This window comes from Telmatherina bonti (assembly GCF_933228915.1).
Source record: "Telmatherina bonti genome assembly, chromosome: 14".
Classification (NCBI taxonomy): Eukaryota; Metazoa; Chordata; class Actinopteri; order Atheriniformes; family Telmatherinidae; genus Telmatherina; species Telmatherina bonti.
This window is the reverse complement of record NC_136612.1, coordinates 41,243,683-41,269,474: the sequence shown is the minus strand read 5'-3', so window position 1 is coordinate 41,269,474 and position 25,792 is coordinate 41,243,683. Positions and strand designations below refer to the sequence as shown.

At 56.6% G+C, this 25,792-nt stretch overlaps 1 protein-coding gene across 1 annotated transcript; it reads left to right on the top strand.

Moving 5' to 3' along the window:
- Positions 1-6,332: 6,332 nt before the first annotated feature.
- psmd3 (proteasome 26S subunit, non-ATPase 3) lies at positions 6,333-25,074 on the top strand. The gene is made up of 12 exons (XM_079252722.1): positions 6,333-6,707; positions 10,977-11,167; positions 11,302-11,442; positions 12,450-12,586; positions 16,054-16,244; positions 16,317-16,420; positions 23,064-23,178; positions 23,424-23,543; positions 23,618-23,721; positions 23,807-23,962; positions 24,736-24,786; positions 24,866-25,074. The coding sequence occupies exons 1-12, from the start codon at positions 6,548-6,550 to the stop codon at positions 24,941-24,943; spliced, it is 1,548 nt and encodes a 515-aa protein (XP_079108848.1). The 5' UTR covers positions 6,333-6,547; the 3' UTR covers positions 24,944-25,074.
- The last annotated feature ends 718 nt before the right edge of the window (positions 25,075-25,792 follow it).

The following is a 25,792-nucleotide window of genomic DNA, read 5'->3' as shown; positions in this document are numbered from 1 at the left end:
TGTGGTGGTTCAGCAGCTCTCCCTCTCTGATGCTCAGTTCCCCCATCCTGGGCTGATGGAGGACCTGTACCAAGAGACACATAGGGTTTAAGGCGGTTAAAATGCACAACTGTCTCTGCACCCCCGCCTACTGGCGCCACCCAATACAACACTTCTGTGACCCTCTCTACAATCCTAAAAGGACCCTTAAAGCGTCTCTGTAATTTCGGGCACAATCCTCTCCTCCTAGCCTTATTATGAACCCATACCAGTTCTCCTTTAGAATAGTACTGAAAACTCACTCTGCAGTCAAAATTGGTCTTTTGCCGATTTGAGGCCCTAGCCTGATGCTGTTTCACAGCCTCTACCACTGTTGACAATGTCTCAGCCAAATGGCTGACATACGTGCTAGCTGAAGAAAATGCTTCTCTGGCCCCAACATCAAGCATTATGTCTACTGGGAGAACCATCTCCCGCCCAAACAATACTTTATGTGGGGTATATCCCGTACTGGCATGCACACTGCTACGATATGCCATCATCACATATGGTAGTAAAGTGTCCCAGTTGGATTGATTTTCCTTTCCGAAGAGTGATAGCATGGACAACAATGTGCGATTAAAACGCTCTATAAGACCATCTGACTGGGGGTGGTAGGGAGATGTTCTTGTCTTATGAATGTTTAAGAGCTGACACAATTCCTTAAACAATGTAGACTCAAAAGACCGACCCTGATCAGTATGAAGGCTTCTGGGGGCCCCAAACCTGCATACCCACTCCTCCACTAGCACCTTAGCAATAGTATGGGCCTCCTGATTAGGTATGGGATATGCTTCTGTCCATTAAGAGAAATTATCTCCTATAACTAGGACATACTTATTTCCACCAATTGTCTCAGGCAAGGGGCACAAAATGTCAAGTGCCACTCTTTCATAAGGTCGGGATACAGCTGATGTTTGAAGGGGAGCACAGGGGAGGCGGCCCTGAATTTTCCGGGATGCACACTCGGCACACTTCCTACACCACTCTTTCACATCCCCAAATCACCCAAGCCAATAGAACCGGTCTTTTATTTTTCCCTGTAATTTCTGTACTCCCAAATGGCCTCCAGTAGGAGAATCATGGAGTTGCGCCAAGACCTCTGGGACCAACGCCTGAGGAAGAACAACCTGAACATGTGAAGCATCAGAATTTGCTGGCGGCACTCTCACCAGTCAGGAACCCCTCATCTGTAGTTGGGACCACACAGAAGCATACTTCTGCAAGGATGAATTCTCAGGGATGACCAGCTCACGTGTTTTAAGGTCAATCAACTGTTGTAACTCCTCATCCTCACGCTGAGCTTTGGCCAGCTCATCAACCACTTCTTGGTTTTCTTTTGTTCTAGGCTGAACCTCTTGCACAGAGCACACATTTGGTTCTTGAGGGTGCCTAACATTCTGCATTTCAGGCTGAGTTGCCTGAGAGAGGCCCTCAATGAAAGCAGGTAGCCTTGAAAGGGCGTCAGCATTGGCATGCAACTTCCCTGGCCTATGAACAATCTTATATTGGAAATTGGCCAGCTGCTCAACCCACCTAGCCAACTGCCCCTCCAGACCCTGGAAGTTATGCAACCATCTCAAAGAGTTATGGTCTGTACGCAATATAAATTCCTTCCCCAACAAATAGTGCTTAAAATATTTTGTGAAGGTTACCATGCTCAACAGCTCCTTCTTAGTCGTGGCATACTTTCTTTCCTGTTTGGATAGTGCTCGACTTGCATAAGCAATGACTTGCTCAAGACCATCAACCTCCTGTGACAGTACCGCACCAATGCCCACATCACTGGCATCAGTGTCTAAAATGAATGGTTTGGCAGGGTCTGGATAAGCCAACACTGGGGCTGACATAAGCAGACCTTTCAACCGGTCAAAAGAATCCTGGCAAGCTTCTGACCACTTGAATCGTCTGCCCTTCTCAGTTAACTGATGTAGGGGACGGGCTATCTCTGCGAACCCCTGTATAAACCGTCTGTAATAGGATGCCAACCCCACAAAACGTCTGACCTCTGTCTGGTTTTTAGGTGTGGGCCACTCCCTCACTACCTGGACCTTGGCTGGATCTGCTCGGACCCCATCTGCTGTGATAATGTGACCGAGGTACTGCACCTGAGTAGAAAACAGATTGCATTTAGATGGTTTAACCTTCAGATTTGCTTGCTGTAACCTAAGCAACACCTCATCCAGGCGCGATACGTGTTCTGAAAATGTGCGGCCAAACACAATGATATCGTCTAAATAGACCAAACAAGTGGTCCACTGTAGATCAGCCAACACCACATCCATGAGCCTCTGAAATGTGCTGGGTGCATTACACAAGCCAAAGATAAGCACATTGAACTCAAACAACCCCTGTCGAGTTATGAATGCAGTTTTGTGTTGATCTTTAGGATCAATTTCAACCTGCCAGTAGCCACTGGCAAGGTCTAACGTTGAGAACCAGCAGGCTTTATGCAAGCTATCTAGAGCATCATCAATCCGAGGAAGGGGGTATGCGTCCTTTCGAGTGAAATCATTCAGTCTACGATAGTCAACATAGAATCGCAACCCTCCGTCCCTCTTTCTCACAAGATCTACCGGAGCAGCCCATGGACTACAAGAAGGCTGGATGACACCACTCGTCTGCATCTGCTTAATGTGCTCTGCACACTCCTCCTGCAAATGAAGCGGGACTCGACGTGGTGGCAATTTAACAGGTTTAGCATCCCCAGTATCAATCGTATGTCTTACAAGCGGGGTTCTTCCCAAGTCTGTGTCACCTGTGCTAAAAACAGAAAGATGTCTACTCAGCAAATCCTGAACAACTCTGTTCTAAGCTTCCCAGCCCCTTCTGATCAAGCCCCAACTGCTTAAGTAGATCATCTAAAGACCATGGGGATTCTTGACCTTTGTCTCCCCTGTCTTGCTCTAAACCATCCCACACCTCTACATCAGAGTACAGTGTGCCAACTTTCATGCCTTTCCTCAGTGTCAATACCTCATCTGTAACATTAATGACCCAAATTGGGACAACCCCCTGCTCTACATGGCACACGACTCGGGCCACCAAAACATCACAATGATCAGACAACGAAGCTGAGGGTTCAAGTAGACCTTCCACACACTCACCAAAGGGACTTGTGACAACTCCTGGGAGAATTACCTCACTCCTGGGTGGGACTGCAGTATCAGATTTTATAACTACAGTCCGAGGTTTCTTCAGGTCTTCATGGATCAACAGGGGTACCGTTTTCCCCATCAAACGAAGGACCCTCTCCTTATAATCAATCACAGCTCCATACTTGGACAGAAAGTCAAAGCCCAACAGAATATCACATGAGAGGACATCAGCAACTAAGAACTCTGTCACTAAAGCCAATAAGTCAAATTGACAAACAGTTTGCCACACTCCCAATATCGACATGCCCGCCCCCCCCATTGGCCGCAGATACATTCCCAGAGTATCCAGTGAGTTTTCATTTCTCCTTAGTTATCGTCACCCACAGCTCTTTGGGGATGATGAAGCGATCTGCCCCACTATCCACTAACACACAAAAATCCACTCCACCAACTTTAACCGCAACATGGCTGCCCGTTTTTTTCTAAAGGCCACAATCTGAGTCTTAACCGAAGGGGTAGGCATTTGGCCTGCTGTACCCACCCCTCCTAGTTTCCCGACACATAGGGGCAATCACGTCGCAGGTGTCAATCACACCCACACTCCCAGCACACACCAGCCTGTTTCCTAACCCTGCGCCTGGAGGCGGAACCAAATGTAGCATCAGAACTGCACACTCCTCCTGCATCCAAGTTCCTAGATGGCCTAGAAGAACTCAAAGGTGCTACAGCACCCGGCGGCTTCTGGAAGGCCTGTACAGCGGCCTGTATCGTTTTAACCTCCTGGCACAGATTCTCAACAGTTCCCAATAAAGCCTTTAAACGGTCATCAGTTTCATTAGGGTCTTCTGTAATTCCTCTTACTTTAGCATCGGAGGTAATATGCGTCTGCTCCAAGGTCCGAAGGAGCTCCATTTCAGCAGCCAAATGGATGGCAGATTCCAAAGTTTTAGGTTTAGCTGCACGGAGGCTAATACGGAAGTCTCCGGTGGTAAAATGGGTGATAAACTGATTTCTGGCCAGTAAATCCCGCATATGGTCATCTACAGTGGGGTATGCTTTAGCCACCAACCTGTGCAAAGCATTTCCAAACTCCTGAGCGGTCTCATTAGGTTGCCTCCTCCTTTCGCCAAAAGCAACTCTGTTCCATTCGTCGCTATGGCAAGGGTCTAGACACCTAGACATAGCTACTTTCAGAAAGGCATAATCCCCCTTTGCCTCCCGGGAGAGTCCATTATACATGTCCCGAGCATGACCAGACAATAGCAAAGACATAAATTTAAGTTTAGCAGAACCATCCCAACCATTCACATCAGCAGCCAACTCAAATTGTTCAACCCAATCAGACCATTCACGACCCACCCCTGTAAATACTTCAGGCATAAATACAGGGCGGCCAATTTGACCGATTTGAGCAGATGAAGTACCCATAGCACCAGAAGAGTTATCCCCAGCAGCTGGTTCAATTGACCTCAGCTGGGTTGAGATACTCTCTGCCTCTGACATTTTCTGTTTGATCCCACCGCTGCCACCAGTGTAATAAGATTTCTGTTTATCACGCTGCCACCACCTTTGTTAATCCGGTCTGGTCCGGTGTCAGAGGCAAGAGAGTACCCACCACACCAGTTTATAAGTATACACAACAAACTTTATTAGAAAAATGTTGATCCGGTTAAAAATGTCTGGGACCTGCAGATGAAATAAAGGAGTCAGTAGGCAGAGCACTACACCATGTTCTGCGAGCCAACACTGCAAACCAAAAAGGAGCTATTAACACCCAAAGAGGCACACAAAGACAGCTGCACAGCAACACCACACAGCACACTAGGGGGATTCACCAAACACCACCCCTTTAAGGACCACTGCAACACCAAGTAGGTCACGCCCACATATGACGTCAGAAAGGTAAAGTGTCGCTCGTCTGACTGACCGCCTGAAATGACAGCTCCCAGACTTATAAAAGATATAAAAACTGTTAGTAAGAGTTATAAACAAATACAAAACAAAGTTATAAGAATAAAAAATAGTGACTTATCCTGCCTCGGTCTGACGACAAGACCCTCCCGTGGGGTGGAAGGATTAAAGTATGCTGGACCCAACGGTGTTGCGGCTCCTGCCATGAAGGGCGAACAGGCAGTGCTCATCCGCTCTCTGTGTCTTTGCGTGGTTTCAGTTGTCGAAACAGCTCGGAGGTGCACCGGCCAGGCACTTACTAATCCCCGGACCCTAGCTACCTAAAGAAGGCATCCAGCCTCCCCTCCTAATCGCAGGAACGCAGCTCCCCTAGTCAGATGTCTTCGCTGCCGGCAGCACTATAAGCTGCGAACAGCACCCCCCCACCAGAGTGCCGCCACGTACGCAGCCGCTGAGCTCGGACAATGCTTGTCAAACGCCGACAGACAGCCACACCGTCGTCCAGGGCCCCGTCGCTCCTCTCAGTCTCTCCTTTTCTCTCCTCTGCTGCAGCCGCAAATCCATCTCGCCACACCCCCCCCCACAGGTGAGCAGCATCAGTGATCAACTTCTCGTCCGACACACCCACATTACAATACATTTAAAAGAGAAATTGTTTTTTTTTTTTACTTTGAAGATAAAAAAAGAGGGAAAGGACATGACATTTTTTTGTACAACTTGTTAGACTCATGGGAAAGTTTCATATTCATAAAAGGAAATGGGCTGACGGCAAGCCGAGCTTTGCAATGTTTCTCCAAGAACTTTTTCAATACAGAACCATCATTAAAGATCTTGAATATCCTAAGGCCTTAAAAACTATGAGCATATTGGACAAATTCTTATTTCACTCATGAAGTCTCAATGATATTTTGTATATGTATGTGTATAGATGTATACACAGGTGAAGATGCTCAGTTTCCTTTTTTGTTGTTGTTGTTTTTATCTATTGTCCATGGCCTAAATAACTTTTTTTCTTCTCTTACATATTTTCATTTAATTCTTGACCCCCTGACTTCTCAGTTTATGTTCTGTATTTTTTGTCCAATTGTGTGTATAAAAAAAAAAAAAAATTTAAAAAAAAATGTCCATCCTCTTCCGCTACGTCAGCAAAATGGCGTCGATTTAGTGCGCGAGGTGTCCATCGTTCCACACTGCATTTATGGGCGGGTTTAGGGCAGCATCCGGGTACTTTCAGTGCACTGAGTTTTTTGCACAAAAGTCAGTGTAAACGCACTGAAACATAGTGCGCGAAGTAGTGTTAGTGCGCTGATTGAGACACACAGCCACAGCCCCCGTATGTCACTTAACGGGGCTGGATCGATTGACTATTTGCCATTGACTATTTGCGCCTGCGCCGTTGCGTCTGTCCCCGGTTACCCACAATCCCCCGCGCCGCTGCAAATCGTCCAGTCATCGTGCGTACAGAGAGAATAAACTGCGTCCATCTGACCGGCTTAGAGCAGCTTCTTTCCCCCAGAACCATGAGAGAGACCTCGGCCAAGCGCCGCGACAAGCCCGGAGGCCGGGACTCCAAGTCCGACAAGTCCAAGGAGGAGAAGGCCGCGGAGCCGCAGGACGTGGAGATGCCGGAGGAGGAGGCGGCGAAGCAGCCGAGAGAACTGGATTCCCTGACTCTGGAGGGTAAACCCAGACGAGATTTTGTTGGAGGGTAAACCCAGACTAAATGTTGGAGGGTAAACCCAGACGAGATTTTGTTGGAGGGTAAACCCAGACTAAATGTTGGAGGGTAAACCCAGACTAAATGTTGGAGGGTAAACCCAGACTAAATGTTGTTGGAGGGTAAACCCAGACTAAATGTTGTTGGAGGGTAAACCCAGACTAAATGTTGTTGGAGGGTAAACCCAGACTAAATGTTGGATGGTAAACCCAGACGAGATGTTGTTGGAGGCTAAACCTAAACTAAATGTTGGATGGTAAACCCAGACTAAATGTTGTTGGAGGGTAAACCCAGACGAGATGTTGTTGGAGGATAAACCTAGACTAAATGTTGGATGGTAAACCCAGACTAAATGTTGGATGGTAAACCCAGACTAAATGTTGGAGGGTAAACCCAGACGAGATTTTGTTGGAGGGTAAACCCAGACTAAATGTTGGAGGGGAAACCTAGACTAAATGTTGGATGGTAAACCCAGACTAAATGTTGTTGGATGGTAAACCCAGACTAAATGTTGTTGGATGGTAAACCCAGACTAAATGTTGTTGGAGGGTAAACCCAGAATAAATGTTGTTGGAGGATAAACCTAGACTAAATGTTGGATGGTAAACCCAGACTAAGTGTTGGATGGTAAACCCAGACTAAATGTTGGATGGTAAATCCAGACTAAATGTTGTTGGAGGGTAAACCCAGTCTAAATGTTGGAGGGTAAGCCCAGACTAATTGTTGGAGGGGAAACCCAGACTAAATGTTGGAGGGGAAACCCAGACTAAATGTTGGAGGGGAAACCTAGACTAAATGTTGGATGGTAAACCCAGACTAAATGTTGTTGGATGGTAAACCCAGACTAAATGTTGTTGGATGGTAAACCCAGACTAAATGTTTTTGGAGGGTAAACCCAGACTAAATGTTGTTGGAGGGTAAACCCAGACTAAATGCTGTTGGATGGTAAACCCAGACTAAATGCTGTTGGATGGTAAACCCAGACTAAAGGTTGGAGGGTAAACCCAGACTAAAGGTTGGATGGTAAACCCAGACTAAAGGTTGGAGGGTAAACCCAGACTAAAGGTTGGAGGGTAAACCCAGACTAAAGGTTGGAGGGTAAACCCAGACTAAAGGTTGGAGGGTAAACCCAGACTAAAGGCTGTTGGATGGTAAACCCAGACTAAATGTTGGATGGTAAACCCAGACTTAATGTTGTTGGATGGTAAACCTAGACTAAATGTTGTTGGAGGGTAAACCCAGACTAAATGTTGTTGGAGGGTAAATCCAGACTAAATGCTGTTGGATGGTAAACCCGGACTAAATGTTGGAGGGTAAACCCAGACTAAATGTTGGAGGGTAAACCCAGACTAAATGTTGGAGGGTAAACCCAGACTAAATGTTGGAGGGTAAACCCAGACTAAATGTTGTTGGAGGGTAAACCCAGACTAAATGTTGGATGGTAAATCCAGACTAAATGCTGTTGGAGGGTAAACCCAGTCTAAATGTTGGAGGGTAAACCCAGACGAGATTTTGTTGGAGGGGAAACCCAGACTAAATGTTGGAGGGTAAACCCAGACTAAATGTTGTTGGAGGGGAAACCCAGACTAAATGTTGTTGGAGGGGAAACCCAGACTAAATGTTGTTGGAGGGGAAACCCAGACTAAATGTTGTTGGAGGGGAAACCCAGACTAAATGTTGTTGGAGGATAAACCTAGACTAAATGTTGGATGGTAAACCCAGACTAAATGTTGGATGGTAAACCCAGACTAAATGTTGGATGGTAAATCCAGACTAAATGCTGTTGGAGGGTAAACCCAGACTAAATGTTGGAGGGGAAACCTAGACTAAATGTTGGAGGGGAAACCTAGACTAAATGTTGTTGGATGGTAGACCCAGACTAAATGTTGTTGGAGGGTAAACCCAGACTAAATGTTGTTGGAGGGTAAACCCAGACTAAATGTTGTTTGAGGGTAAACCCAGACTAAATGCTGTTGGATGGTAAACCCAGACTAAATGCTGTTGGATGGTAAACCCAGACTAAATGTTGGAGGGTAAACCCAGACTAAAGGTTGGAGGGTAAACCCAGACTAAAGGTTGGAGGGTAAACCCAGACTAAATGCTGTTGGATGGTAAACCCAGACTAAATGCTGTTGGATGGTAAACCCAGACTTAATGTTGTTGGATGGTAAACCCAGACTTAATGTTGTTGGATGGTAAACCCAGACTTAATGTTGTTGGATGGTAAACCCAGACTAAATGTTGTTGGATGGTAGACCCAGACTAAATGTTGTTGGAGGGTAAACCCAGACTAAATGTTGTTGGAGGGTAAACCCAGACTAAATGTTGTTGGAGGGTAAACCCAGACGAGATGTTGGAGGGTAAACCCAGACTAAATGTTGGAGGGTAAACCCAGACTAAATGTTGGAGGGTAAACCCAGACTAAATGTTGGAGGGTAAACCCAGACTAAATGTTGGAGGGTAAACCCAGACGAGATGTTGGAGGGTAAACCCAGACGAGATGTTGTTGGAGGGTAAACCCAGACGAGATGTTGTTGGAGGGTAAACCCAGACGAGATGTTGTTGGAGGGTAAACCCAGACGAGATGTTGTTGGAGGCTAAACCCAGACGAGATGTTGGAGGGTAAACCCAGACTAAATGTTGTTGGAGGGTAAACCCAGACTAAATGTTGTTGGAGGGTAAACCCAGACGAGATGTTGGAGGATAAACCCAGACTAAATGTTGTTGGAGGGTAAACCCAGACGAGATGTTGGAGGGTAAACCCAGACTAAATGTTGTTGGATGGTAAACCCAGACTAAATGTTGGAGGGTAAACCCAGACTAAATGTTGGAGGGTAAACCCAGACGAGATGTTGTTGGAGGGTAAACCCAGACGAGATGTTGTTGGAGGGTAAACCCAGACGAGATGTTGTTGGAGGGTAAACCCAGACTAAATGTTGTTGGAGGGTAAACCCAGACGAGATGTTGGAGGGTAAACCCAGACTAAATGTTGTTGGAGGGTAAACCCAGACGAGATGTTGGAGGATAAACCCAGACTAAATGCTGTTGGATGGTAAACCCAGACTAAATGCTGTTGGATGGTAAACCCAGACTAAATGCTGTTGGATGGTAAACCCAGACTTAATGTTGTTGGATGGTAAACCCAGACTTAATGTTGTTGGATTGTAAACCCAGACTTAATGTTGTTGGAGGGAAAACCCAGACTAAATGTTGTTGGAGGGAAAACCCAGACTAAATGTTGTTGGAGGGTAAACCCAGACTAAATGTTGTTGGAGGGTAAACCCAGACTAAATGATGTTGGAGGGTAAACCCAGACTAAATCTTGTTGGAGGGTAAACCCAGACTAAATGTTGTTGGTGGGTAAACCCAGACTAAATGTTGTTGGAGGGTAAACCCAGACTAAATGATGTTGGAGGGTAAACCCAGACGAGATGTTGGAGGGTAAATCCAGACGAGATGTTTGAGGCTAAATCCAGACGAGATGTTTGAGGCTAAACCCAGACTAAATGTTGTTGGAGGCTAAACCCAGACTAAATGTTGTTGGAGGCTAAACCCAGACGAGATGTTGGAGGCTAAACCCAGACTAAATGTTGTTGGAGGGTAAACCCAGACGAGATGTTGGAGGGTAAACCCAGACTAAATGTTGTTGGAGGGTAAACCCAGACGAGATGTTGGAGGGTAAACCCAGACTAAATGTTGTTGGAGGGTAAACCCAGACGAGATGTTGGAGGGTAAACCCAGACTAAATGTTGTTGGATGGTAAACCCAGACTAAATGTTGTTGGAGGGTAAACCCAGACTAAATGTTGGAGGGTAAACCCAGACTAAATGTTGGAGGGTAAACCCAGACGAGATGTTGTTGGAGGGTAAACCCAGACGAGATGTTGTTGGAGGGTAAACCCAGACGAGATGTTGTTGGAGGGTAAACCCAGACTAAATGTTGTTGGAGGGTAAACCCAGACGAGATGTTGGAGGATAAACCCAGACTAAATGTTGTTGGAGGGTAAACCCAGACGAGATGTTGGAGGGTAAACCCAGACGAGATGTTGTTGGAGGGTAAACCCAGACTAAATGTTGTTGGAGGGTAAACCCAGACGAGATGTTGGAGGATAAACCCAGACTAAATGTTGTTGGAGGGTAAACCCAGACGAGATGTGTATATGTGTGTTAGACGTGGGAGGGTGACGTGCAGATGAGAACAGCTCACTGCAGATCTATGTGTTATTTCTACAGACATTAAGGAGCACGTGAAGCAGATTGAGAAGGCGGTGTCGGGGAAGGAGCCCCGCTTCGTCCTGCGTGCCCTCCGAGCGCTGCCCTCCACCAGCCGCCGTCTCAACGCCAACGTCCTCCACAAGGCCGTCTGCGGGTTCTTCACGAACAACGCCGCCGCCAGAGACTTCCTGCTGGGCTTCCTGGAGGAGGTAAGACCACGCCCTGCCCCCTCTGCCCCGCCCCCTCTGCCCCGCCCCATATGCTCCGCCCCACCCCCCTCTGCTCCGCCCCGCCCCCAGGTTACAGTACTCCGACCACATGTATATGTCTGTGTGTGTCCCAGCCCATGGAGATGGCGGACGGAGACGTCCAGTTCCGACCCAGGACGGGGAAGGCAGCGTCGGCGCCGTTGCTGCCGGAGGTGGAGTCCTACCTGCAGCTGCTGATGGTGGTCCACCTGACCAACAACAAGAGATACACCGAGGTGAGTCCAGGCTACGGCGGCTCGTTAGAGTCACACCACCCCCAGAACCATGTTCCGCTCTAGACCTGCTCCCGGTCCTCGCCGTGTCTCTGTTCCGGTCTAGGCCTGGTCCCGGTCCTCACCGTGTCTCTGTTCCGGTCTAGGCCTGGTCCCGGTCCTCACCGCGTCTCTGTTCTGGTCCCGGTCCTCACCGCGTCTCTGTTCCGGTTTAGACCTGGTCCCGGTCCTCACCGTGTCTCTGTTCCGGTTTAGACCTGGTCCCGGTCCTCACCGCGTCTCTGTTCCGGTTTAGACCTGGTCCCGGTCCTCACCGCGTCTCTGTTCCGGTTTAGACCTGGTCCCGGTCCTCACCGCGTCTCTGTTCCGGTTTAGACCTGGTCCCGGTCCTCACCGCGTCTCTGTTCCGGTTTAGACCTGGTCCCGGTCCTCACCGCGTCTCTGTTCCGGTTTAGACCTGGTCCCGGTCCTCACCGCGTCTCTGTTCCGGTCTAGACCTGGTCCCGGTCCTCACCGTGTCTCTGTTCCGGTCTAGACCTGGTCCCTGTCCTCACCGTGTCTCTGTTCCGGTTTAGACCTGGTCCCGGTCCTCACCGCGTCTCTGTTCCGGTTTAGACCTGGTCCCGGTCCTCACCGCGTCTCTGTTCCGGTTTAGACCTGGTCCCGGTCCTCACCGCGTCTCTGTTCCGGTTTAGACCTGGTCCCGGTCCTCACCGCGTCTCTGTTCCGGTCTAGACCTGGTCCCGGTCCTCACCGTGTCTCTGTTCCGGTCTAGACCTGGTCCCGGTCCTCACCGTGTCTCTGTTCCGGTTTAGACCTGGTCCCGGTCCTCACCGCGTCTCTGTTCCGGTCTAGACCTGGTCCCGGTCCTCACCGTGTCTCTGTTCCGGTCTAGGCCTGGTCCCGGTCCTCACCGCGTCTCTGTTCCGGTTTAGACCTGGTCCCGGTCCTCACCGCGTCTCTGTTCCGGTCTAGACCTGGTCCCGGTCCTCACCGCGTCTCTGTTCCAGGCCCAGAAGGTCTCTGATGACCTGCTGCAGAAGATCGGTTCTAAGAAGAGCCGGGCTCTGGACCTGATCGCTGCTAAATGCTACTATTACCACGCCCGAGTCCACGAGTTCCTGAACCAGCTGGACACCATCCGCAGGTAAACCTCCACCTGTCCCCCTCACCTCCACCTGTCCCCCCCACCTCCACCTGTCCCCCCTCACCTCCACCTGTCCCCCTCACCTCCACCTGTCCCCCCTCACCTCCACCTGTCCCCCTCACCTCCACCTGTCCCTCCCACCTCCACCTGTCCCCCCCCACCTCCACCTGTCCCCCCCACCTCCACCTGTCCCCCCTCACCTCCACCTGTCCCTCCCACCTCCACCTGTCCCCCCCCACCTCCACCTGTCCCCCCCACCTCCACCTGTCCCTCCCACCTCCACCTGTCCCCCCCACCTCCACCTGTCCCTCCCACCTCCACCTGTCCCCCCTCACCTCCACCTGTCCCTCCCACCTCCACCTGTCCCCCCCCACCTCCACCTGTCCCTCCCACCTCCACCTGTCCCCCCCCACCTCCACCTGTCCCTCCCACCTCCACCTGTCCCTCCCACCTCCACCTGTCCCCCCTCACCTCCACCTGTCCCTCCCACCTCCACCTGTCCCTCCCACCTCCACCTGTCCCCCCCCACCTCCACCTGTCCCTCCCACCTCCACCTGTCCCCCCTCACCTCCACCTGTCCCTCCCACCTCCACCTGTCCCCCCCCACCTCCACCTGTCCCCCCCACCTCCACCTGTCCCTCCCACCTCCACCTGTCCCCCTCACCTCCACCTGTCCCCCTCACCTCCACCTGTCCCTCCCACCTCCACCTGTCCCCCCCCACCTCCACCTGTCCCCCCTCACCTCCACCTGTCCCCCCCACCTCCACCTGTCCCTCCCACCTCCACCTGTCCCCCCCCACCTCCACCTGTCCCTCCCACCTCCACCTGTCCCCCCCACCTCCACCTGTCCCTCCCACCTCCACCTGTCCCCCCCACCTCCACCTGTCCCCCCTCACCTCCACCTGTCCCCCTCACCTCCACCTGTCCGCCCTCACCTCCACCTGTCCGCCCTCACCTCCACCTGTCCCCCCTCACCTCCACCTGTCCCCCTCACCTCCACCTGTCCCCCCCACCTCCACCTGTCCCCCCTCACCTCCACCTGTCCCCCCTCACCTCCACCTGTCCCTCCCACCTCCACCTGTCCCCCCTCACCTCCACCTGTCCCTCCCACCTCCACCTGTCCCCCCCACCTCCACCTGTCCCCCCCACCTCCACCTGTCCCCCCTCACCTCCACCTGTCCCCCCTCACCTCCACCTGTCCCCCCCACCTCCACCTGTCCCCCCTCACCTCCACCCTCACCTCCACCTGTCCCCCATCACCTCCACCTGTCCCCCCTCACCTCCACCCTCACCTCCACCTGTCCCCCATCACCTCCACCTGTCCCCCCTCACCTCCACCTGTCCCCCCTCACCTCCACCTGTCCCCCATCACCTCCACCTGTCCCTCCCACCTCCACCTGTCCCCCCTCACCTCCACCTGTCCCCCTCACCTCCACCTGTCCCCCTCACCTCCACCTGTCCCCCCTCACCTCCACCTGTCCCCCTCACCTCCACCTGTCCCCCCTCACCTCCACCTGTCCCCCCTCACCTCCACCTGTCCCCCCTCACCTCCACCTGTCCCCCCCACCTCCACCTGTCCCTCCCACCTCCACCTGTCCCCCCTCACCTCCACCTGTCCCCCTCACCTCCACCTGTCCCCCCCACCTCCACCTGTCCCCCCTCACCTCCACCTGTCCCCCCCACCTACACCTGTCCCTCCCACCTCCACCTGTCCCCCCCACCTCCACCTGTCCCCCCTCACCTCCACCTGTCCCTCCTCACCTCCATCTGTCCCCCTCACCTCCACCTGTCCCTCCCACCTCCACCTGTCCCCCCTCACCTCCACCTGTCCCCCTCACCTCCACCTGTCCCCCCTCACCTCCACCTGTCCCCCCTCACCTCCACCTGTCCCCCCCACCTCCACCTGTCCCTCCCACCTCCACCTGTCCCCCCTCACCTCCACCTGTCCCCCCCACCTCCACCTGTCCCCCCTCACCTCCACCTGTCCCCCCCACCTCCACCTGTCCCCCCTCACCTCCACCTGTCCCCCCCACCTACACCTGTCCCTCCCACCTCCACCTGTCCCCCCCACCTCCACCTGTCCCCCCTCACCTCCACCTGTCCCCCCCACCTACACCTGTCCCTCCCACCTCCACCTGTCCCCCCCACCTCCACCTGTCCCCCCTCACCTCCACCTGTCCCCCCTCACCTCCATCTGTCCCCCATCACCTCCACCTGTCCCTCCCACCTCCACCTGTCCCCCCTCACCTCCACCTGTCCCCCCCACCTCCACCTGTCCCCCCCCACCTCCACCTGTCCCCCATCACCTCCACCTGTCCCTCCCACCTCCACCTGTCCCCCCTCACCTCCACCTGTCCCCCCTCACCTCCATCTGTCCCCCATCACCTCCACCTGTCCCTCCCACCTCCACCTGTCCCCCCTCACCTCCACCTGTCCCCCCCACCTCCACCTGTCCCCCCCCACCTCCACCTGTCCCCCCTCACCTCCACCTGTCCCTCCCACCTCCACCTGTCCCCCCTCACCTCCACCTGTCCCCCCCACCTCCACCTGTCCCCCTCACCTCCACCTGTCCCCCCCCACCTCCACCTGTCCCCCCCCACCTCCACCTGTCCCCCCTCACCTCCACCTGTCCCCCCCCACCTCCACCTGTCCCCCCTCACCTCCACCTGTCCCCCCTCACCTCCACCTGTCCCCCCCCACCTCCACCTGTCCCCCCCCACCTCCACCTGTCCCCCCTCACCTCCACCTGTCCCCCCTCACCTCCACCTGTCCCCCTCACCTCCACCTGTCCCCCTCACCTCCACCTGTCCCCCCCCACCTCCACCTGTCCCCCCTCACCTCCACCTGTCCCCCCTCACCTCCACCTGTCCCTCCCACCTCCACCTGTCCCTCCCACCTCCACCTGTCCCCCCTCACCTCCACCTGTCCCCCCCACCTCCACCTGTCCCCCATCACCTCCACCTGTCCCCCCTCACCTCCACCTGTCCCTCCCACCTCCACCTGTCCCCCTCACCTCCACCTGTCCCTCCCACCTCCACCTGTCCCTCCTCACCTCCACCTGTCCCCCCTCACCTCCACCTGTCCCCCCTCACCTCCACCTGTCCCTCCCACCTCCACCTGTCCCTCCCACCTCCACCTGTCCCCCCTCACCTCCACCTGTCCCCCCCACCTCCACCTGTCCCCCCTCACCTCCACCTGTCCCTCCCACCTCCACCTGTCCCCCCTCACCTCCACCTGTCCCCCATCACCTCCACCTGTCCCTCCCACCTCCACCTGTCCCCCCCCCACCTCCACCTGTCCCCCCCTCACCTCCACCTGTCCCCCCTCACCTCCACCTGTCCCCCCTCACCTCCACCTGTCCCCCCTCACCTCCACCTGTCCCCCCCCCACCTCCACCTGTCCCCCCCACCTCCACCTGTCCCCCCTCACCTCCACCTGTCCCCCCTCACCTCCACCTGTCCCCCCAGCTTCCTGCACACGCGGCTGCGTACGGCGACGCTGCGGCACGACGCCGACGGCCAGGCGGTCCTGCTCAACCTGCTGCTGAGGAACTACCTGCACTTCAACCTGTACGACCAGGCTGAGAAGCTGGTGTCCAAGTCCATCTTCCCCGAGCTGGCCAACAACAACGAGTGGGCCAGGTACCTCTACTACACAGGTAACACCCCGCCCACCCATCTGCTGACCCCACCCACCAGGAGCTTCTACCTCAGTGTCATGTGACCCCCAGGTCGGATAAAGGCCATCCAGCTGGAGTACTCAGAGGCCCGCCGGACTCTAACCAACGCTCTGAGGAAGGCTCCCCAGCACACCGCCGTGGGCTTCAAGCAGACCGTACGTGTCCCGTCTCCCCGTGTCCCGTCTCCCCGTGTCCCGTCTGCCGCTGTCCCGTCTCCCCGTGTCCCGTCTCCCCGTGTCCCGTCTCCCCGTGTCCCGTCTCCCCGTGTCCCGTCTCCCCGTGTCCCGTCTCCCCGTGTCCCGTCTGCCGCTGTCCCGTCTCCCCCTGTCCCGTCTCCCCCTGTCCCGTCTCCCCGTGTCCCGTCTGCCGCTGTCCCGTCTCCCCCTGTCCCGTCTCCCCCTGTCCCGTCTCCCCGTGTCCCGTCTCCCCCTGTCCCGTCTCCCCGTGTCCCGTCTCCCCCTGTCCCGTCTCCCCGTGTCCCGTCTCCCCGTGTCCCGTCTGCCGCTGTCCCGTCTCCCCGTGTCCCGTCTGCCGCTGTCCCGTCTGCCGCTGTCCCGTCTCCCCGTGTCCCGTCTGCCGCTGTCCCGTCTCCCCCTGTCCCGTCTCCCCGTGTCCCGTCTCCCCCTGTCCCGTCTCCCCGTGTCCCGTCTGCCGCTGTCCCGTCTCCCCGTGTCCCGTCTGCCGCTGTCCCGTCTGCCGCTGTCCCGTCTCCCCGTGTCCCGTCTGCCGCTGTCCCGTCTCCCCGTGTCCCGTCTGCCGCTGTCCCGTCTGCCGCTGTCCCGTCTGCCGCTGTCCCGTCTGCCGCTGTCCCGTCTGCCGCTGTCCCGTCTCCCCGTGTCCCGTCTCCCCGTGTCCCGTCTCCCCGTGTCCCGTCTCCCCGTGTCCCGTCTGCCGCTGTCCCGTCTCCCCGTGTCCCGTCTGCCGCTGTCCCGTCTCCCCGTGTCCCGTCTGCCGCTGTCCCGTCTCCCCGTGTCCCGTCTCCCCGTGTCCCGTCTGCCGCTGTCCCGTCTCCCCGTGTCCCGTCTCCCCCTGTCCCGTCTCCCCCTGTCCCGTCTCCCCGTGTCCCGTCTGCCGCTGTCCCGTCTCCCCGTGTCCCGTCTGCCGCTGTCCCGTCTCCCCGTGTCCCGTCTGCCGCTGTCCCGTCTCCCCGTGTCCCGTCTCCCCGTGTCCCGTCTCCCCCTGTCCCGTCTCCCCGTGTCCCGTCTCCCCCTGTCCCGTCTCCCCGTGTCCCGTCTCCCCGTGTCCCGTCTCCCCGTGTCCCGTCTCCCCCTGTCCCGTCTCCCCGTGTCCCGTCTGCCGCTGTCCCGTCTCCCCGTGTCCCGTCTCCCCGTGTCCCGTCTCCCCGTGTCCCGTCTCCCCGTGTCCCGTCTCCCCCTGTCCCGTCTCCCCGTGTCCCGTCTGCCGCTGTCCCGTCTGGCTGTCCCGTCTCCCCGTGTCCCGTCTCCCCGTGTCCCGTCTCCCCGTGTCCCGTCTGCCGCTGTCCCGTCTCCCCGTCTGCCGCTGTCCCGTCTCCCCGTGTCCCGTCTCCCCGTGTCCCGTCTGCCGCTGTCCCGTCTCCCCGTGTCCCGTCTGCCGCTGTCCCGTCTCCCCGTGTCCCGTCTGCCGCTGTCCCGTCTCCCCGTGTCCCGTCTCCCCCTGTCCCGTCTCCCCGTGTCCCGTCTCCCCCTGTCCCGTCTCCCCGTGTCCCGTCTCCCCGTGTCCCGTCTGCCGCTGTCCCGTCTCCCCGTGTCCCGTCTGCCGCTGTCCCGTCTGCCGCTGTCCCGTCTCCCCGTGTCCCGTCTGCCGCTGTCCCGTCTCCCCCTGTCCCGTCTCCCCGTGTCCCGTCTCCCCCTGTCCCGTCTCCCCGTGTCCCGTCTGCCGCTGTCCCGTCTCCCCGTGTCCCGTCTGCCGCTGTCCCGTCTGCCGCTGTCCCGTCTCCCCGTGTCCCGTCTGCCGCTGTCCCGTCTCCCCGTGTCCCGTCTGCCGCTGTCCCGTCTGCCGCTGTCCCGTCTGCCGCTGTCCCGTCTGCCGCTGTCCCGTCTCCCCGTGTCCCGTCTCCCCGTGTCCCGTCTCCCCGTGTCCCGTCTCCCCGTGTCCCGTCTGCCGCTGTCCCGTCTCCCCGTGTCCCGTCTGCCGCTGTCCCGTCTCCCCGTGTCCCGTCTCCCCGTGTCCCGTCTGCCGCTGTCCCGTCTCCCCGTGTCCCGTCTCCCCCTGTCCCGTCTCCCCCTGTCCCGTCTCCCCGTGTCCCGTCTGCCGCTGTCCCGTCTCCCCGTGTCCCGTCTGCCGCTGTCCCGTCTCCCCGTGTCCCGTCTGCCGCTGTCCCGTCTCCCCGTGTCCCGTCTCCCCGTGTCCCGTCTCCCCCTGTCCCGTCTCCCCGTGTCCCGTCTCCCCCTGTCCCGTCTCCCCGTGTCCCGTCTCCCCCTGTCCCGTCTCCCCGTGTCCCGTCTGCCGCTGTCCCGTCTGGCTGTCCCGTCTCCCCGTGTCCCGTCTCCCCGTGTCCCGTCTCCCCGTGTCCCGTCTGCCGCTGTCCCGTCTCCCCGTCTGCCGCTGTCCCGTCTCCCCGTGTCCCGTCTCCCCGTGTCCCGTCTGCCGCTGTCCCGTCTCCCCGTGTCCCGTCTGCCGCTGTCCCGTCTCCCCGTGTCCCGTCTGCCGCTGTCCCGTCTCCCCGTGTCCCGTCTGCCGCTGTCCCGTCTCCCCGTGTCCCGTCTGCCGCTGTCCCGTCTGCCGCTGTCCCGTCTGCCGCTGTCCCGTCTCCCCCTGTCCCGTCTGCCGCTGTCCCGTCTCCCCCTGTCCCGTCTCCCCCTGTCCCGTCTCCCCGTGTCCCGTCTGCCGCTGTCCCGTCTCCCCGTGTCCCGTCTGCCCCTGTCCCGTCTCCCCGTGTCCCGTCTGCCGCTGTCCCGTCTCCCCGTGTCCCGTCTCCCCCTGTCCCGTCTCCCCGTGTCCCGTCTGCCGCTGTCCCGTCTCCCCGTGTCCCGTCTCCCCGTGTCCCGTCTGCCGCTGTCCCGTCTCCCCGTGTCCCGTCTGCCGCTGTCCCGTCTCCCCGTGTCCCGTCTCCCCGTGTCCCGTCTCCCCGTGTCCCGTCTCCCCGTGTCCCGTCTGCCGCTGTCCCGTCTCCCCCTGTCCCGTCTCCCCGTGTCCCGTCTGCCGCTGTCCCGTCTCCCCGTGTCCCGTCTGCCGCTGTCCCGTCTCCCCCTGTCCCGTCTGTCGCTGTCCCGTCTCCCCCTGTCCCGTCTCCCCGTGTCCCGTCTGCCGCTGTCCCGTCTCCCCGTGTCCCGTCTCCCCGTGTCCCGTCTCCCCGTGTCCCGTCTGCCGCTGTCCCGTCTCCCCCTGTCCCGTCTCCCCGTGTCCCGTCTGCCGCTGTCCCGTCTTCCCGTGTCCCGTCTCCCCGTGTCTCCCTGTCACGTCTCCGTGTCCTCACCACGTCTCTGTGTCCTCACTACGTCTCCGTGTCCTCACCACGTCTCACCACGTCTCCGTGTCCTCACCACGTCTCTGTGTCCTCACCACGTCTCCGTGTCCTCACCACGTCTCTGTGTCCTCACCACGTCTCCGTGTCCTCACCACGTCTCCGTGTCCTCACAACGTCTCCGTGTCCTCACCACGTCTCCGTGTCCTCACCACGTCTCTGTGTCCTCACCACGTCTGTGTCCTCACCACGTCTCCGTGTCCTCACCACGTCTCCGTGTCCTCACAACGTCTCCGTGTCCTCACCACGTCTCCGTGTCCTCACCACGTCTCCGTGTCCTCACCAAGTCTCTGTGTCCTCACCACGTCTGTGTCCTCACCACGTCTCCGTGTCCTCACCACGTCTCCGTGTCCTCACCAAGTCTCTGTGTCCTCACCACGTCTGTGTCCTCACCACGTCTCCGTGTCCTCACCACGTCTGTGTCCTCACCACGTCTCCGTGTCCTCACCACGTCTCCGTGTCCTCACCACGTCTCCGTGTCCTCACCATGTCTCTTCACTACGTCTCCGTCTCCTCACCACGTCTCCGTGTCCTCACTATGTCTCTGTGTCCTCACCACGTCTCTTCACCACGTCTCCGTGTCCTCACCACGTCTCCGTGTCCTCACTATGTCTCTGTGTCCTCACCACGTCTCTTCACCACGTCTCCGTGTCCTCACCACGTCTCCGTGTCCTCACTATGTCTCTGTGTCCTCACCATGTCTCCTCACCACGTCTCCGTGTCCTCACTATGTCTCTGTGTCCTCACCACGTCTCTTCACCACGTCTCCGTGTCCTCACCACGTCTCCGTGTCCTCACCACGTCTCCTCACCACGTCTCCGTGTCCTCACCATGTCTCTGTGTCCTCACCACGTCTCTTCACCATGTCTCCGTGTCCTCACCACGTCTCTTCACCATGTCTCCGTGTCCTCACCATGTCTCTTCACTACGTCTCTGTGTCCTCACCATGTCTCTTCACTACGTCTCCGTGTCCTCACCACGTCTCTTCACTACGTCTCCGTGTCCTCACCATGTCTCCGTGTCCTCACCATGTCTCTTCACTACGTCTCCGTGTCCTCACCACGTCTCCGTGTCCTCACCATCTCTCCGTGTCCTCACCACGTCTCCGTGTCCTCACCATGTCTCTGTGTCCTCACTAGGTCTCCGTGTCCTCACCACGTCTCTTCACCATGTCTCCGTGTCCTCACCATGTCTCTTCACTACGTCTCTGTGTCCTCACCATGTCTCTTCACTACGTCTCCGTGTCCTCACCACGTCTCTTCACTACGTCTCCGTGTCCTCACCATGTCTCCGTGTCCTCACCATGTCTCTTCACTACGTCTCCGTGTCCTCACCACGTCTCCGTGTCCTCACCATCTCTCCGTGTCCTCACCCCGTCTCCGTGTCCTCACCACGTCTCCGTGTCCTCACCCCGTCTCCGTGTCCTCACCACCTCTCCGTGTCCTCACCATCTCTCCGTGTCCTCACCACGTCTCCGTGTCCTCACCATCTCTCCGTGTCCTCACCACGTCTCCGTGTCCTCACCACGTCTCCGTGTCCTCACCACCTCTCCGTGTCCTCACCATCTCTCCGTGTCCTCACCACGTCTCCGTGTCCTCACCATCTCTCCGTGTCCTCACCACGTCTCCGTGTCCTCACCAAGTCTCTGTGTCCTCACCACGTCTGTGTCCTCACCACGTCTCCGTGTCCTCACCACGTCTGTGTCCTCACCACGTCTCCGTGTCCTCACCACGTCTCCGTGTCCTCACCACGTCTCCGTGTCCTCACCATGTCTCTTCACTACGTCTCCGTCTCCTCACCACGTCTCCGTGTCCTCACTATGTCTCTGTGTCCTCACCACGTCTCTTCACCACGTCTCCGTGTCCTCACCACGTCTCCGTGTCCTCACTATGTCTCTGTGTCCTCACCACGTCTCTTCACCACGTCTCCGTGTCCTCACCACGTCTCCGTGTCCTCACTATGTCTCTGTGTCCTCACCATGTCTCCTCACCACGTCTCCGTGTCCTCACTATGTCTCTGTGTCCTCACCACGTCTCTTCACCACGTCTCCGTGTCCTCACCACGTCTCCGTGTCCTCACCACGTCTCCTCACCACGTCTCCGTGTCCTCACCATGTCTCTGTGTCCTCACCACGTCTCTTCACCATGTCTCCGTGTCCTCACCACGTCTCTTCACCATGTCTCCGTGTCCTCACCATGTCTCTTCACTACGTCTCTGTGTCCTCACCATGTCTCTTCACTACGTCTCCGTGTCCTCACCACGTCTCTTCACTACGTCTCCGTGTCCTCACCATGTCTCCGTGTCCTCACCATGTCTCTTCACTACGTCTCCGTGTCCTCACCACGTCTCCGTGTCCTCACCATCTCTCCGTGTCCTCACCCCGTCTCCGTGTCCTCACCACGTCTCCGTGTCCTCACCCCGTCTCCGTGTCCTCACCCCGTCTCCGTGTCCTCACCACCTCTCCGTGTCCTCACCATCTCTCCGTGTCCTCACCACGTCTCCGTGTCCTCACCATCTCTCCGTGTCCTCACCACGTCTCCGTGTCCTCACCACGTCTCTGTGTCCTCACCACGTGTCCTCACCATGTCTCCGTGTCCTCACCACGTCTCCGTGTCCTCACCACGTGTCCTCACCATGTCTCCGTGTCCTCACCACGTCTCCGTGTCCTCACCACGTCTCCGTGTCCTCACCACGTGTCCTCACCATGTCTCCGTGTCCTCACCACGTCTCCGTGTCCTCACCACGTCTCCGTGTCCTCACCATCTCTCCGTGTCCTCACCACGTCTCCGTGTCCTCACCACGTCTCCTCACCATGTCTCCGTGTCCTCACCACGTGTCCTCACCATGTCTCCGTGTCCTCACCACGTGTCCTCACCATGTCTCCGTGTCCTCACCACGTCTCCTCACCATGTCTCCGTGTCCTCACCACGTGTCCTCACCATGTCTCCGTGTCCTCACCATGTCTCCGTGTCCTCACCACGTCTCCTCACCATGTCTCCGTGTCCTCACCACGTCTCCTCACCATGTCTCCGTGTCCTCACCATGTCTCCGTGTCCTCACCACGTCTCCTCACCATGTCTCCGTGTCCTCACCATGTCTCCGTGTCCTCACCACGTCTCCTCACCATGTCTCCGTGTCCTCACCATGTCTCCGTGTCCTCACCACGTCTCCTCACCATGTCTCCGTGTCCTCACCATGTCTCCGTGTCCTCACCACGTCTCTTCACCATGTCTCCGTCTCCTCACCATGTCTCCGTGTCCTCACCATGTCTCCGTGTCCTCACCACGTCTCTTCACCATGTCTCCGTGTCCTCACCATGTCTCCGTGTCCTCACCATGTCTCCGTGTCCTCAGGTCCACAAGCTGCTGATCGTGGTGGAACTGCTGCTTGGGGAAATTCCAGACCGTCTTCAGTTCAGACAGCCGTCACTGAAAAGGTCGCTGATGCCGTACTTCCTGCTCACCCAGGGTCAGTACCTCCACCGCCGGGCGTCATGGTTACGCTGTTGTGAGTCGTCGGCCACCCCCTGTGGTCGTCGGCTGATCACATGACCACAGCCTCCAGCAGGTCATGTGATCAGAACGCTGTCGGGAAGCTCTGAGGTGTTGATTTGATCTTTCAGAGGTCTGGTCTTAAGGTAGTGTGTGTGTGTGTGTGTGTGTGTGTGTGTGTGCGTGTGTGTGTGCGTGTGTGTGTGTGCGTGCGCGCTCCAGCTGTGAGGACAGGTAACCTGGCTAAGTTCAACCAGGTGCTGGAGCAGTTTGGAGAGAAGTTCCAGACGGATGGGACGTACACGCTCATCATCCGCCTGCGACACAACGTCATTAAGACCGGTGAGCCAATCACAATTCACCTCTGCTGTGACATCACAGCGATGTCCCTGACCTGACGGCGTGTGTGCTTGCAGGTGTGCGTATGATCAGCCTGTCGTACTCTCGTATCTCTCTGTCCGACATCGCTCAGAAGCTGCAGCTTGACAGTCCGGAGGACGCAGAGTTCATAGTCGCCAAGGTAACAAGGATATAACTATTGGTCCCAGTCCAAACCAGTGGGTGCGGTCTGACAAGACTGTCATGTGACATTGTTTGTTACCCAGGCGATCCGTGATGGCGTGATCGAGGCCAGCATCAACCATGAGAAAGGCTTTGTCCAATCAAAGGAGACCATGGATATCTACGGAACCAGAGAGCCCCAGCTGGCGTTTCACCAGAGGATCTCCTTCTGCCTGGACATCCACAACATGTCTGTCAAGGTAACCTGCTCCCCACATGGCCGTAACCCGCTCCCCACATGGCCGTAACCCGCTCCCCACATGGCCGTAACCCGCTCCCCACATGGCCGTAACCGCTCCCCACATGGCCGTAACCCGCTCCCCACATGGCCGTAACCCGCTCCCCACATGGCCGTAACCCGCTCCCCACATGGCCGTAACCGCTCCCCACATGGCCGTAACCCGCTCCCCACATGGCCGTAACCCGCTCCCCACATGGCCGTAACCCGCTCCCCACATGGCCGTAACCGCTCCCCACATGGCCGTAACCGCTCCCCACATGGCCGTAACCCGCTCCCCACATGGCCGTAACCCGCTCCCCACATGGCCGTAACCCGCTCCCCACATGGCCGTAACCCGCTCCCCACATGGCCGTAACCCGCTCCCCACATGGCCGTAACCCGCTCCCCACATGGCTGTAACCCGCTCCCCACATGGCCGTAACCCGCTCCCCACATGGCCGTAACCCGCTCCCCACATGGCCGTAACCCGCTCCCCACATGGCCGTAACCCGCTCCCCACATGGCCGTAACCCGCTCCCCACATGGCCGTAACCCGCTCCCCACATGGCCGTAACCCGCTCCCCACATGGCCGTAACCCGCTCCCCACATGGCTGTAACCCGCCGTTTTTGTATCCACTTCCAGTATGTGTGATGACTGTCAACCAAAAGGACACGCCCCAAATTATGCATAAAGTCATATTTAACAAGATGTATGCAGATGAGTTATTGATAAAAACATCTCTCCTCTGCAGGCGATGAGGTTTCCTCCTAAAGCCTACAACAAGGACCTGGAGTCAGCAGAGGTGAGAGACTGGCGTCTCATTGGTCCACAAATTGGACATCACTGTTTGACTAATCATGTTTCATCTGCGCTGTCTTCAGGAGCGTCGGGAACGCGAGCAGCAGGATCTGGAGTTTGCCAAAGAAATGGCTGAGGATGACGACGACAGCTTCCCATGATCCTCTCCTCGTGCCGGCTTCCTGTGCAGACAGGAAGTAGTTATGTTGGCATATGAGTTTATTCCCCCTCTGCAGGAGCTCTGCTGCTGCTGCTGTTTCTGAGACTAATAAAATCTGGTTTGTTTACTGTCTGACCGAGATGAGCTGGTTCTGTCCCAGTCTGGACCTTCATGTCCTCTTTTCGCTGAACATAGTCTCACTGTGAAACTTCAAAATAGAAGCGTCTCAATAAGGTTCTCCGGTCTGAGAACCAGTCCTCTTCCAGCGGACGGGACCGAGGCCCAGCGGACCCGGTTTTCCGACTAATCCCGGTTCCCAGACTGAACCTGGTTCCCAGACTGAACCCGGTTTTCCGACTAATCCCGGTTCCCAGACTGAACCCAGTTTTCCAACTAATCCCGGTTTTCCAGACTGAACCCGGTTTTCCGACTAATCCCGGTTCCCAGACTGAACCCAGTTTTCCAACTAATCCCGGTTTTCCAGACTGAACACAGACTGAAAAACTCAGCTTCTTTTGAAATCCAATAGAAACTTTATTTATCCTGACAAAGCTGCAGACCAGCAGGCGAGATCAGGTTCCAGCTCATCGTCATAAAGCTGGACGACAGTTGGAGAGAAAGTCCTGGAAAATCTGATCTCGGCAGGACCAGGTAACCCCATCCAGAGGTGATCAGGTGTTACTATGGAAACCGGATGCTAGACTACCCTGCTCCTTGACATGTTTAGAACCAGCAACTCTGAGTTAATCCTCCCATTCAGACTGAACTACATCATTCGACGTGTAATAAGTAAGGGATAATGTCTGACGAGGTGTCCGTTATCAGAAATTAATGGATGGTTCACGTCTGA